Source organism: Nerophis ophidion, linkage group LG06 (genome assembly GCF_033978795.1).
Source record: "Nerophis ophidion isolate RoL-2023_Sa linkage group LG06, RoL_Noph_v1.0, whole genome shotgun sequence".
Taxonomy (NCBI): Eukaryota; Metazoa; Chordata; class Actinopteri; order Syngnathiformes; family Syngnathidae; genus Nerophis; species Nerophis ophidion.
This window is the reverse complement of record NC_084616.1, coordinates 26,931,945-26,946,890: the sequence shown is the minus strand read 5'-3', so window position 1 is coordinate 26,946,890 and position 14,946 is coordinate 26,931,945. Positions and strand designations below refer to the sequence as shown.

General features: G+C 43.5%; 1 protein-coding gene across 3 annotated transcripts in view; it reads left to right on the top strand.

Annotated features, from left to right (window-relative positions):
* LOC133554450 (metabotropic glutamate receptor 4-like) overlaps positions 1 to 14,946 on the top strand; it is a 478,293-nt gene that overhangs the window by 385,583 nt on the left and 77,764 nt on the right. For all 3 annotated transcript variants that reach the window (XM_061903242.1, XM_061903243.1, XM_061903244.1), the window contains one exon: positions 9,229 to 9,364. In XM_061903242.1, coding sequence (XP_061759226.1) covers positions 9,229 to 9,364 — 136 coding nt within the window. The remainder of the gene's footprint in view (positions 1 to 9,228; positions 9,365 to 14,946) is intronic.

The window sequence follows — 14,946 nt, the reverse complement described above, 5'->3', positions numbered from 1 at the left end:
CATTTTTTGCAAACCGGTAATTATACGCAAATAACGTGCCGTTTTTGAGTGTCTGTGCTGTCTAGAGCTCGGCATGGTAACCGTGTAATACTCTTCCATATCAATAAGTGGCAGCGGGTAGCTAATTGCTTTGTAGATGTCGGGAACATGGTCAGTCGTGATCACAATATGCAAACCACAGCGGGAGACAGGGTGCAGGTAAAAATGTATCTAATGCTTAAACCAAAAATAAACAAAAAGCGAGTGCCGCTAAGAAAAGGCATTGAAGCTTAGGGATGGCTATTCAAAACAAAACTAAAACTGAACTGGCTGCAAAGTAAAAAAAACAGAATGCTGGACAACAGCAAAAACTTACTGTGGAGCAGCAGACGGCGCTCGCAAAATACATCCGTACATGACATGACAATCAATAACAAAATAGGAAACACTACACACAGGAAAACACCAAAAAACTCAAAATAAGTCAGGTCGTGGCACCTACTTTGAGACGAGCTATAATGATGCATGGTTGGTTATGGTTTGATTTTACTGTATATCCAACAATTGCAAGAACGACATTTTATTGTCAATATCGACTGCTAAGTTTAATTGTTTTATGTTTTCTGCTAGTGGTGTGCCTCTGGGCTTTTTCCAATGAAAAAAATGTGCCTCAAAAAAGGTTGAAAAACACTGCTCTATTGGGTGGTTGTTGTCATTTTTTTGTGTGTTTTTACAAAGAACAATCTGCAGTCATTCTTGGGTGGTTTAATGTACATTTCCCAAGCTACATATGAGTCAGTAATTCTCTAGAGACGAGAACAAAATTGGGGAAATTTTTTTGTGAATTAGCTGATGCACGTCTAAAATTGTTTTTTTTTCTTCTTTGCAACGGATATCATCAAGTTCAAAGAGGCAGATTAGATTAGAGCTTCTGGAAATGTATAGATTCAACCATACACGTTCAAACATGCATGAATTACAACTGTACAACCTAATATTTATAATAACTCAGCACAATTTAGCATACTTTGCAGAGGGAAAGACGGATTCTGCCACATTATAAATCAAAGTATGTTCAGGGTTTGAGTGTCATGTCACTTTAACTAAACAATATAAGGGAATACCATTAATGAATGAATGGGTTGGATACGATTTCAGGAGTTGTGGGGTGGAGTGAGGGCGTGTTCGGGGCCGGGGAGGGGCGTGGTTGGGGGTGCGGTTAAGAGGGGAGGACTATATAGCTATAGCTCGTATTCACCAAGTCAAGTATTTCATATATATACTGTATATAAGAAATACTTGACTTTCAGTAAATTCTAGCTATATATATATATATATATATATATATATATATATATATATATATATATATATATATATATATATATATATACAAAAGAGAAATATTATAATTTCAGTGGTTCATTTATTTACACATATACACACACACTTAACACTGTTGAATTAAGGGTTGAATTGTCCATTCTTGATCTATTCTCTGTCACTATTATTCTAAGTATGCTGAACACCCTCTCTGATGATGCATTGCTGTGTGGCACACACAAAAGTGCTTTCATCAAATGCACTAGAGTCTGGAATCTTCCATCTCTCCCTAGCATGGCCCAAAACCGGTCAATCTTTGCTTCCTGAGGAAGATCTTTACTGCCAAGCAATTGGTAGTCCACTACTTCTTCCCCGAGACTATCCAGGTCCAATAGCAGCTGCGGCTTGGAACTTACAAGCGTATTTCTTCATCTTACTTGTCATCGGCGGCGCCATGGATTTATTTTCCTCGTTCTTCTGCACTCTCTAAAAGGCGTAGATGTTATTGTCACATATGCATGTACAGTAGATGGCAGTATTGACTGCTGTTGTTGTGTGTTGTTACCACGCTGGGAGGACATTAATGAAACTGCTTAACAATAAACCCACATCAGAAACCAGGAACTCGCCCTCCATTAATTCTACAGTTATAACGTTATTGGGCAGGCTCACTGTTTATATTGTGAAAAAAGCAGATGTGAAAACAGGCTGTCGACACGTCACTAGGGTCCGCATGGAGCTGGAGGCCACACCCCCTCTGCTCTGCCTGAATTTTTGGGAGATTTTCGGGAGAAAATTTGTCCCGGGAAGTTTTCGGGAGAGGCGCTGATTTTCGGTAGTCTCCCGGAAAATCTGGGAGGGTTCGCACGGATGGGTAGTGTTGGCAATGAATCAAATTGCTGTGTGTAGACAATAACTAACAGTTACAACACGAGTCAAGCTCATTGTATCCCAAATCCCAGAGGCTGAGTTCTTATCCCCTGGTCCTCTCCCTCTTCTCTCCAGAGGTGGCATGTTGCTGCCAGTGATGTGGGGAGAGAAGAAAAGGAAGGGATGAGTACTCTGCTTCCACACAACAGATGTTGTGGGAATGGGGGATTGAAGTACCGGTAAGGCAAAGGCATAGAATGATTGATAGAGTCTCACAGAGTGGAGAGCCGTATCTAAATTTCCCATGAGCCTTTCATGGTGTAATGACACAGAGGAGTAGACGAATAAACCTCTGCTTCAATTCTGGCAAAGCTTCCACTATGGAATCGCCACAGATACAGTCAAAACACTACAAAGGCGAAAACAATCTAAAACTTTTCTTTTGTCATACATACATTTGTTTCCTTGTCACTAGTTATTTTGAGCTGAATCCATCGGCTTAAATTATAAATAAATGTGTTTAAAATGCTAGAGCCAAAAGCCCCAAAAATGTATACTTGCCCAGGCAATTATATTTTTGCTGATTTGGCATTTAAACATAACTACTAAGATGCTAAGGAGCAACCCCTTTGTCAATCCCAACAGCAGTCATTAGAATGGAATTTCCCCTCATTAGCACTGAGGTATTATGTGACATAACGGTGGCTATGAAATGCCCCTACAGGCCCAGTCAGTTGTTATATAGGAATAATCCATTTTAGCATTCCATCCAGTCGCAATAATTCATACCATCCGTCTCCCCTGTTCAGAATATGTACAGTACATTGTTGTCTTCAAAAGAGTGTTGTTTGTCTTCGAGGTGCAGGTCAACAACTGAGTTTAGGCCTGAAAAGTTTACTATTTTGTGACATGCAGCAGTTTAGTAGTTGTTTTGCTTCCCCAACATATAAATCTAGACAAAAAAGATGGATGGTTTGAAAGGGGAGTGAAGGAATCGATATACGTCCATCCATCCATCCATCATCTTCCGCTTATCCGAGGTCGGGTGGCAGGGGCAGCAGCCTAAGCAGGGAAGTCCAGACTTTCCTTGCCCAGACACTTCTTCCAGCTCCTCCCGGGGGACCCCGAGGTGTTTTCAGGCCAGCCGGGAGATATAGTCTTCCCAACGTATCCTCGGTCTTCCCTGAGGCCTCCTACCGGTCGGACGTGCCCTAAACACCTTCCTAAGGAGGTATTCGGGTGGCATCCTGACCCGATGCCCGAAATTCCTCAACTGGCTCCTCTCGATGTGGAGGAGCAGCAGCTTTACTTTGAGCTCCCCCCGGATGGCAGAGCTTCTCACCCTATCTCTAACGGAGAGCCCCACCACCCGGCGTAGGAAGCTTATTTTGGCCGCTTGTACCCGTGATCTTGTCCTTTTAGTCATAACCAAAACCTCATGATCTCAGGTGAGGATGGGAACATAGAGTGACGGGTAAATTGAGAAACTTGTCTTCCGGCTCAGCTCTTTCTTTAACACAACGGATCAATAAAGCGTCCGCATTATGAAGACGCTGGACCGATCCGCCTGTCGATCTGATGATCCGCTATTCCCTCACTAGTGAACAACACTCCGAGGTACTTCAACTCCTCCACTTAGGGCAGGGTCTCCTCTACGACCTGGAGATGGCAATCCACCCTTTTCCGGGCGAGAACCACCGATTCGGACTTGAAGGTCCTTATTCTCATCCCATTCTAATTCACACTCGGCTGTGAACTGATCCAGTGAGAGCTGAAGATCAAGGCCAGTTGAAGCAGTCAGGAGCACATCAAATGCAAAAAGCAGAGACCTAATCCTGCACTCATCAAACTAGATCCCCCCCAACACCCTGACTGCGCCTAGAAATTCTGTCCATAAAAATTATGAACAAAATCGGTGACAAAGTGCAGCCATGGCGGAGTCCAACACTCACTGAAAACGTATTCTACTTACTGCCAGCAATGCGGACCAAGCTCTGACACTGATCGTACAGGGAGCAGACCGCCACAATCAGACAGTCCGATACTCCATACTCTCCGAGTACTCCCCAAATGACTTACCGAGGGACACGGTCGAATGCCTTCTCCAAGTCCACAAAGGACATGTAGACTGGTTGTGCAAACTTCCATGCACCCTTAAGGACCCTGCCGAGAGTATAGAGATGGTCTACAGCTCCACGACCAGGACAAAAACCACACTGTTCCTCCTGAATCCGAGGGTTGACTATCCCGCGTAGCCTCCTCTCCAGTACACCGGAATAGACCATACCGGGAAGGCTGAGGAGTGTGATCCCACGATAGTTGGAACACACCCTCCGGTTCCCCTTCTTAAAGAGAGGAACCACCACCCTGGTCTGCCAATCCAGATGTACCGCCCCTGATGTCCACGCGATGCTGCAGAGTATTGTCAACCAAGACAGCACCACAGCATCCAGAGCCTTAAGGAACTCCGGGGCCTTAACCCCTGAGGAGCTTTTTGACTACCTCAGTAACCTCAGCCCCAGAAATAGGAGAGCCCACAACAGATTCCTCAGTCAATGCTTCCTCATAGGAAGATGTGTTGGTGGGATTGAGGAGGTCTCCAAAGTATTCCCTTCACTGATCCACAACATCCGCAGTCAAGGTCAGCAGAACACCATCCTCACCATACACGGTGTAGACACTGCAGTGCTTCCCCTCCCTGCGGCGGGTGGTGGTCCAGAATCACTTCAAAGCTGTCCAGAAGTTGTTTTCCTTGGCTTCCCAAAACTCCTCCCATGTTCGAGTTTGTGCCTCCCCGACCACTGAAGCCTGTCGGTACCTGTCCGCTGCCTCCGGAGTCCTATGAGCCAAAATAACCCGATAGGATGCTTTCTTCATCTTGACGGCATCCCTCACCGCTGGTGTCCACCAACGGGTTCAAGGATTACCGCCACGACAGGCACCAACTACCTTGCGACCGTCAGTGTGTGAATGTGTGTGTGAATGGGCGAATGTGGAAATACTGTCAAAGCGCTTTGGGCTCCTTATAAAAAAAGGGGTAGAAAAGCGCTATACAAGTACAACCCATTTACCATTTCACAGCTCCAATCTGTCACGGCTTGATATGTCATTATTTAAGAGGAACCCAAGGATGCAGACGGATAAGATGTGAGTCGAACAGTTTCTTTACTCTTGGTATCGTACTCACAACAAAGGGTGCTCCACATAGGAGAGAACAAAAGTCGACAAAGCAAAAAGGAGGACTCAAAATGGGCTTCGTGGAAAAACAACAAAAACTATATAATAATCTAGACTAAATTTAGGCTGGAGTTGCAAGACGTGCAACAGCTGACTAGGAACCAAACTGGATGACAACGGGAGCGACCAGGATAACTAGTAGCATAGGACATGGAAGTCGTCAGTCATGGAGCCAAGGAGTGGAATCAACAAGTGCCATCCAGCTGCCAAGGTGCAGATTAAATATCCTCCGGGGAAAATGGGAAGCAGCTCTGCACGTATCACAACTCCGCCCACAAAGGGGAAAAAGGAACTCTAAGAGGAAAGAGAAAAGAAGTGAGGTCAAAATATCAACTGCACCAACAGAGGAAAACTGGATACAAACCACAAGGTGGCAGCAGGTGGTGACACAATCAACCACCTCGACAATAGAGGTGCGGAACATGGTCCACTCGGACTCAATGTCCAGCACCTCCCTCGTGACATGTTCAAAGTTCTCCCGGAGATGGGAATTGAAACTCTCTCCGACGTGAGACTCTTAGACGTTTCCAGCAGATCCTCAGAATGTGTTTCGGCCTGCCAGGTCTGTCCGGCATCCTCCCCAACCATCGCAGCCAACTCACCACCAGGTGGTGATCAGTAGAAAGCTCCGACCTTCTCTTCACCCGAATGTCCAAAACATGAGGCGGCAAATCCGATGACACAACTACAAAGTCCATCATGGAGCTGCGGCTTTGGGTGTCCTGGTGCCAAATGCACATATGGACACCCTTATGTTTGAACATGGTGTTTGTTATGGACAATCTGTGATGAGCAGAAAAGGCCATCAACAAAACCCCACTCAGGTTCAGATCCAGGCGGCCATTCTTCCCAATCATACCTCTTCAGGTTTCAATGTTGTTGCCAACATGAGCCCTGAAGTCCCCCAGTAGGACAAGGGAATCATCCGGGGGAGCACTTTCCAGTAGTTCCAGGTAGCTACCTTTTTGTCCACTGGGTTGAACTCCAAAGTGCAGGCTTTGAGCCAGGTGGGAACAAGAATTGGTACCCCAGTCCGTTGCCTCTCACTCCGTGCAACGGCAGTGTGGAAGAGAGTCCATCCCCTTTGGAGAGAACAGATTCAAGGGCCCTTGCTGTGTGTCGAAGTGAGTCCGACTATATCCAGCCGGAACTTCTCCACCTCATGCACTAGCTCAGGCTCCTTCCCCCCAGCGAGTTGACATTCTACGTCCCAAGAGCTAGCTTATGTAGCCGAGGATTGGACAACCAAGTGCCCTGTCTACGACTACAGCCCAGCTCGCAACAAACCAGACCTCTATGGCCCCTCCCATGAGTGGTGAGCCCATTGGAGGTGGGACCCACGTTGTCTCTTCTGGCTGTGCCCGGCTGGGCCCCATGAGGACAGGCCCAGCCACCAGGCGCTCGCCATCATGCCCAAACTCCCAGCCTGGCTCCAGAGGGGGACCCCGGTGACCTGCGTCCGGGTGAGGGAAATCGGAGTCTCAATTTTTGTTTGTTGTGACCTGTTTGTCTTGGGAGACCCTACCAGGGGGCATGAAAGCCCTCAGACAACATAGCTGCTAGGATCATTGGGACATCCAAACTTCTCTACTACGATAAGGTTGCAGCTAAGAGAGAAGCTCTGTCAAGGTTGAAAATCATCCCTGACCACCTTTCACCTATCTCACATATAAAGTACTGTTCTTTCAATCATTCTGAAAAGACTCAACAATATAGCCTGCAATAAATAACAATGGAGACAGGCACCTGGAATGGAAAATTCCAATTTTTTTCCAACTGAGTTGTACGCTAATGTGGAGGGTTTCAATCAAACGATTGATAGCGGTTTGTAAAGAGTCGTTTTACAGCAATTGTTTTGCCATACAATAACTCAATACTGGATCCGTTCTATTTACTGCTGTTGGCATTGACCAAGGGGTTACTCTTTGCATCTTTTTAAACCACAACAAAGCAAAACCCTCCTCGCCTGAACATGCACTCCTCTTGTTAGAGTATACATTGTTAGAGATTTGGCACGTGCATTTAGACTTGATCTGATCAATCTAAGTCAACGAGCATAAACTGATGAAACCTGCTCGGATGAGAGGCAAAATGTTAGCGCTCTATGTACATACATTCAAGAAATGCAACACAAAGTGCTTTACAAATAAACAACTAAAATAATCCAATTACCCCCATCGTGACACACACATGCAGAAATGAATGCAAGGCTGAGTACAGAGGACCTTAGTGAAAAAACACTATCCCATTTGCACCAGGAGGTCACAGGAGCACGGTCACCAGGGCGCTAACACACAGCGCCCCCACAGCCATTGCCGATAAGAGGAATGCTGGAAAGTAAAAATAATAAACCATGTAAAATAGTAAGAACCATTTAGTTGGAATAAAGGATAAAATACAAGTAAAACATATGATGAAGATATGAAATATGTACAGAGTAAATGTATAACAAATAAATAGAATTAAATATAATCTAGCATAATTTATAAAATCAAAAGCGACCTGACTGAATAAAAATGTTTATGGACATGAATGTATGTATACTTGAGATTGGGCAATGGATATAGAACAGTGACACACTTGAATTTAACAGTGCTTGTGCCCATGTATTTATATTATTAAAGAAACAAAAACACTATTCGGATTTTGTTAAATGACGAACTGAAATTCTTTATTGGGACAAACATCTCTGTAACTATTATTTAGCTACATCACCTTTTGATTTTATAGCGATATTTAGTGTTTTCAGATGGGGCTATATCACCATTACACATCTCACCAATAATCAAACCACTCTTCATGCAAATGTCAGAATAAGAGGTCATCTCCTGTGCTCAGTTGTTTTCTGATCACCCAATATATTTTCAGTTAGATTTTGGGCTGGGTTTGCTGGTGATGTAGTTGTTGAAATTCTGATGTTCTCTGTGTTGTTGTCATCCTGAAAGGGAAATGTTCTACCAACGTGTATCATTCCTAATGCACTCCAAACTGAGATCATCAAAGTAGCTCTACAATACCAATAACTGTCCATAGGTGCTGTACGCTGGACATCTATATCAAATTCCCTGCTTGCTTTTAGGCAACAACTTGACTAAATTGGTTTTACACTGAACACACATGCATAAATGGAAGGATGATGTCTCACCATGGACTGCACCGTAACAATGGGATCTTATTTTGTAATTGGCAAGTTTTAGTTGCAAAATTACAAAATAAAATCAGGCACTTAATGTGGTGGAAAAGGGAGCATTGCCTCAACTAGAGACATTGCATCACATGGAATGTGTATTTTCTTCTCTACTGAAGTAACTGCTAATCCGCTAACCAGTCAAGTGAATGGACAATCCACAGTTGCTGTGTTATGGCTGTGATACAAACACAACCTTTTAATGCGATTTTTCTATAAAAAAAACATGCCCAGTGTATCCTACAGTGGTGGAAGAAATAACAAAACATCATTAAATTCACCCACATTATCATGATAGCGTGCGATAGTGGCTTAAGCAGTCGTGTTTTTAATGCGCATGAGCAACGATATTGAAACCACATCTACTATTCTTTTTTTCCATTCCGTAAATCTGAGAGCAGGTTTTGCCATAGCAGAGTATCTCAAATCTTATTCCTTTCAGAGGTTAATTGTTCAGGGTAAATGTGTCAAGCTGGTTTGTGAAATACTGTAAGCACTCAGGTAATTGATTAATACTGTCAAATTACTATTATATTTGGTAGCACCATGCAGATAATTGCTTTGTTTCCATATATAATGGACTAAGACTGTTAAAATATTCAAAATATGTTCTTTTTTTGTCTCCAAATTAGGTGGCCTGTGCATCTCCCAGTCTGTGAAAATTCCACGTGAACCAAAAGCTGGGGAATTTGACAAGATTATACAAAGGCTGAGTGAGAACCCAAATGCTCGAGTGGTCATTATATTTGCCAATGAGGACGACATCAGGTCAGTAAAGTGAAATCGAACTTGTTTCAAACACCAAAAGTAACACAAAAGACTCAATCCTGACATTATTTATATTTAATAGACAATAAACTATTCAATAATTGAACAATGCATAGGATTTGAATTTTGCACATTTGGGTTTGATATAGTTCAGACAATCCACTACAGCCCTGTAAAAAAACTGAGATTCTGATTCAGTTGATGTTTGGATCATTTTTAAAGAAAGCAAATACTATTAGTATTAGTTGGGGACTAATCACTGCAGTGACAAGGCTGCAACAAGATTCCTACAGGCTGCCTGGTCTTTAACCAGTTCTGTCACTCCGTCGAACTAAATTCTTATCTCAGACCTGTTCAAGATGTTTTGGATGGGATCCCTCCAGTGTGTCCTAGCTCGGCCTCTTGGACATCGCCAATGATTGGGAAGGTAGCTCCCCGCGGCGATTGCTGCATCCAGTAGGTTGTGCCGACACAGGTGGCAAAAAACGTTGTTGCTGCGTGTTGTCTGTGGGCGAGTCTGGAGGTAGTTGGTCAGACTTCATCCGGATGGTCTCATTGATGACAAGTGCAATTACAATATGCAAATCAAAGTAAGGTCATACAAAAACAAAACATATATGTTTTTTTGTGTGAATTTCTACAGCGTATGAACCACAACAGGAGTATGCTATCACCTTCAGGACTAGAAACAAATGATGACAATTGACAAAGTTGAGAAAGTCAAATATTTGCATGTAAACTCTGATAAACAATGTCCTTTCATCCATCCATCCATCCATCCATTTTCTACCGCTTATTCCCTTTTGGGGTCGCGGGGGGCGCTGGCGCCTATCCTTTCAGTATTTCATATTTTATTTAGTGCCGTATAAACATTGTAGTTTCTTTATAACTAATACAGTCATCCAAATTAACATGTTTACACTCATGGAAATATTAAAGTTACCTTTGTGGGGACTGAAATGTATCTGTTCAAATTAATGATCTTTCCTGAAACAGATTGTCTCCATTCGGAATGTATGAATTACTTGCAGGCGTAATCAACACAAGCAGCACTGTTGTGGCTCTGTGAGGAGAAATGGTCTCCAAGCAACCACTAAGTCGGCGGGTGTATTTCTTGAGGCCAGTGAATTAGGGTGGTCCCCTGGTGATGGCCAGGCCAGAAGTCCCCGTGCTCGTTGACTTAATCCCATCCAGATAACGGCTACTTGTGTGAATATATAGTAATTACCCAAAACCAGGGGGATTTGGGCTCTACACTTTTGCTGCATTTGCAAACATAATAATGAAATTCAAACGGCAGTGAATGTGGTGTCCCGGGCTCTTTTGATGAAGTGCTAGAAGCTAAGGCAGCCGATAAATGGCTCTGATATCTGCATTTAGAAAAAACTAATTACATCTTAGCTCTTTGATAAGTGAGTTTTTTCTCAAAAAAATTCGTTCTGCAGATGCAATGACAAAGAATATTGTGTCTTCATTTGCATTTGGAAGAATTTTAACTTCATCACTACTATGCCCCTTTTGCAAATATGTTAATCTATTCAATCATCTATGTATGAATTAGTCCAGTGGTTCTCAACTTTTTTTCAGTGATGTATCCCCGTGAACATTTTTTTAATTCAAGTACCCCCTAATCAGAGCAAAACATTTTTGGTTGAAAAAAAGAGATAAAGATGTAAAATACAGCACTATGTCATCTGTTTCTGATTTATTAAATTGTATAACAGTGAAAAATATTGCTAATTTGTAGTGGTCTTTCTTGAACTTTTTGGAAAAAAAAGATATAAAAATAACTAAAAACTTGTTGAAAAATAAACAAGTGATTAAATTATAAAGATTTCTACACTTAGAAGTAATCATCAACTTGAAGACAATACATCAGAACAACAGCAATCATACCACAACAGGCCAAAAATAATTTAAAACTATTAAGTAATAGTTAATAATAATAATAATTAAGCTGCCTTCAGGAGTGGAGACAGGGAGGCAATGAGAGCAGCACAGCGGGAGGTGAAACGACGCGTGAGGGAGGCTAAGGACAGCTACAGGAAGAAGCTGGAGCAGAAGCTGCAGCTTAACAACATGAGGGAGGTCTGGGAAGGTGTGAAAACCATCACAGGCCACAAGACAAAGACCAGAGCTGTTGTGGGGACAATAGAAAGAGCCAATGAGATGAATAACTTCTTCAACCGGTTTAATAAGCCCGTGTCCTCGCCATACCCCACTCCCCATCACAGCCACCCCCTCTTCTGCTCCCCTAAACGCACCTCCCCCCCAATAATGGCAGCACCCCCCTCCATCACCTCTACGCAGACAGTCATCTCTGCGGACCAGGTCAGAGGTCAACTGAGGAAACTACAGCCAAGGAAAGCAGCAGGCCCAGACAAGCTGTGCCCCCGACTCCTGAAGACCTGTGCTGCAGAACTGGGTGAACCACTTCAAAGGATCTTCAACCTCAGCCTGCAGCTGGGAAGAGTGCCCACCCTCTGGAAGACGTCATGCATCGTTCCAGTTCCCAAAAAGAACTGCCCCAGTGAGCTGAACGACTACAGACCAGTGGCGCTCACCTCTCATCTAATGAAGACATTGGAGCGGCTCTTTCTCAGCCTCCTCAGACCACAGGTGCAACATGCCCAGGACAGCCTGCAGTTTGCGTACCAAGCAGGCGTTGGTGTGGAGGATGCTATCCTTTACCTGCTGCATCGAGCCCACTCACACCTGGATAAGGGAAATGGCACTGTGAGGATCCTGTTCCTGGACTTCTCCAGTGCCTTTAATACCATCCAGCCCCGCCCCCTTCAGTACAAGCTCTACAAAATGGGAGTGGACCCCTGCCTGGTTGCCTGGATTTTGAACTACCTCACCGACAGGCCACAGTACGTCAGACTGAAGGACATCACGTCTGACACTTTGATCAGCAGCACCGGAGCACCGCAGGGAACGGTGCTGGCCCCTCTTCTCTTCACCCTGTACACCGCTGACTTCTGCTACAACTCAGAGCTGTGTCACATCCAGAAGTACGCGGATGACACAGCCATCGTCGGGTGCATCAGGGACGGCAGAGAGGAGGAGTTTCGGAATCTGGTGAGGGACTTTGTTGTCTGGTGCCACACGAACCTCTTGCAGCTCAATCCGTCAAAGACCAAGGAGCTGGTCATTGACTTTGGGAGGTCGAGTCCACGGTCACAACCTATTGTGATCGAGGGAGTTGAGGTACAGACCGTGGACTCATTCAAGTACCTCGGGGTTTGGGTGGACAATAAACTGGACTGGACTGTCAACACGGGCCACCAGTACAAGAAAGGACAGAGCAGGCTGTACTTCCTCAGGAGACTGCACTCCTTCAACATCTGCAAAAAACTCCTGTGGATGTACTACCAGTCTGTGGTTGCCAGTGTTCTGCTCTACATGGTAGTGTGCTGGGGGGGCAGCACATCTAAGAAGGACAGCTCCAGACTTGAGGAACTGATCAGGCGGGCCGGTTCTACAATCGGAATGAAACTGGACTCACTGGTGAGGGTGGCAGAGAAGAGGACTGTTGGTTGACAAACTAGTGAGCATCCTGGATGATGCCAGTCACCCTCTGCATAGCGTTATCAGTAGCCAGAGCAGCCTGTTCAATGCTAGACTGCTTCATCCCAAGTGCAGGACTAATAGACTCAAAAACTCCTTTGTACCACACGCCATTAGACTGTACAATATTTCTCTGGGGCAGGGGGCGGGGGGTACTAGGATGACAGGGGATGCAAAACAATAACAGTGCAATACGTTTTCATGACATTGTCACTACTGCCTACTTTGTCTTGTTATATTCTTATTTTACTGTTATATTTTTATTCCCATTGTTACTTTTTATTTTTTATTCTTATTGTAATATTTCTTTATTTTGTTTCCATTTAAACCCCCATTATTTACTTTTTACTTTTTCAAATTGATCTCAACTCAGTACACTGCTACTGGAATTTTAATTTTCCTGAAGGAACTCTCCTGAAGGAATCAATAAAGTACTATCTATCTATCTATCTATCTATCTATCTATCTATCTATCTATCTATCTATCTATCTATCTATCTATCTATCTATCTATCTATCTATCTATCTATCTATCTATCCATCTATCTATCTAATAATTCAATTTAAAAGCAAGTACATTTTCCAAGAGAACTGCTTTCTCGATCCTTTAAAATGGACTTAAACTCCCCCAATGTGATCAATTCTGGTAGCGTCAGATCTTTCTGGATGTCTTTCCATGACCAGGGAGCAGCATAACTGAATGCTTTTTTACCAAGTTCTGTGTTGGCTCTAGGAACCAACATGTGGAGGACATCCTGTGACCATAGGCTGTAATGACTGGACTCTCTGCAAACAAAGGAACACATATAAGTGGGGACAAGTCCAAGGAGACATTTATATATAAAAACTATATCGAGAAAGTCTTCGGGCAGTTAAAGATGGACATTAATTGAATTGATTCGATGAATTGATTAACGTGGACCCCAACTTAAACAAGCTGAAACACTTATTTGGGTGTTACCATTTAGTGGTCAATTGTACGGAATATGTACTGTACTGTGCAATTTACTAATAAAAGTTTCAATCAATCAAAAGTTTGCCTTTGCATACAGTGGTGGACAAGATTTCCAAAACCAGTACAAAAACGTCAGGCACAGTGATATTCAGTGTCTAGTTTTTCCAAGTAAATGCCAGGTGTATTTATAAAAAGCAAGTCTCCATAATCAAGTAAAGGAATAAAGGTGGATGAGATCAGATAATTCCTAACTTTAAGGGAAAAACAAGACTTATTTCTAAAAAATAAACCCACTTTAATGTTAAGCTTAGATACAAGCTATGTGTGCTTTAAAAGACAATATTTCATTAATAACAATTCCTAAATACTTGTATGTTGTGACCAACTCAAGTGCAACCCCAGTCATACTTGCCTACCCTCCCGGATTTTCCGGAAGACTCCCGAAATTCAGCGCCTCTCCCGAAAACCTCCAGGGACAAATTTTGTTCCGAAAATCTCCCGAAATTCAGGCGGAGCTGGAGGCCACGCCCCCTCCAGCTCCATGAGAACCTGACTCAATGTTGTGACCCTCTTAAACAGGACAATACTGCCATTTACTGTACATAGAATAGAATGTAAATATATTCTACATTTAAGTGCAGTAGAGGAACATGCATTAAGGAGTCTGTTCTAAAGCCCACAGTAAAGAGACATAACTTCATCACGTCGCCTGGTTATTGACTCCAACCCAATATATTACACCGTCGACGAGCAAAATGAAGAAATATGCTTGCAAGTTCCAGAACGATTGGAAACAAGAATTTCAGTTTACCCAGGAGAGTTCGAAGGGGAAGGGGTATGTTGCCTGTAAATTTTGTAGAACAGACTTCTCCATTGAACACTGCGGCCAAACGGATATACTCAGCCATGGACGGTCAGTCAGCGAAGCACAAAGCATCCGCAGCGCAGCATCGTTCACAACCCAGTACAATGGCCCAACTCGCAAAATGGAGACCTGATGGTGTAACTTATGCTGAGACAAAGATGGCTATGCTGATAGCTGGAAGCAACATCCCGT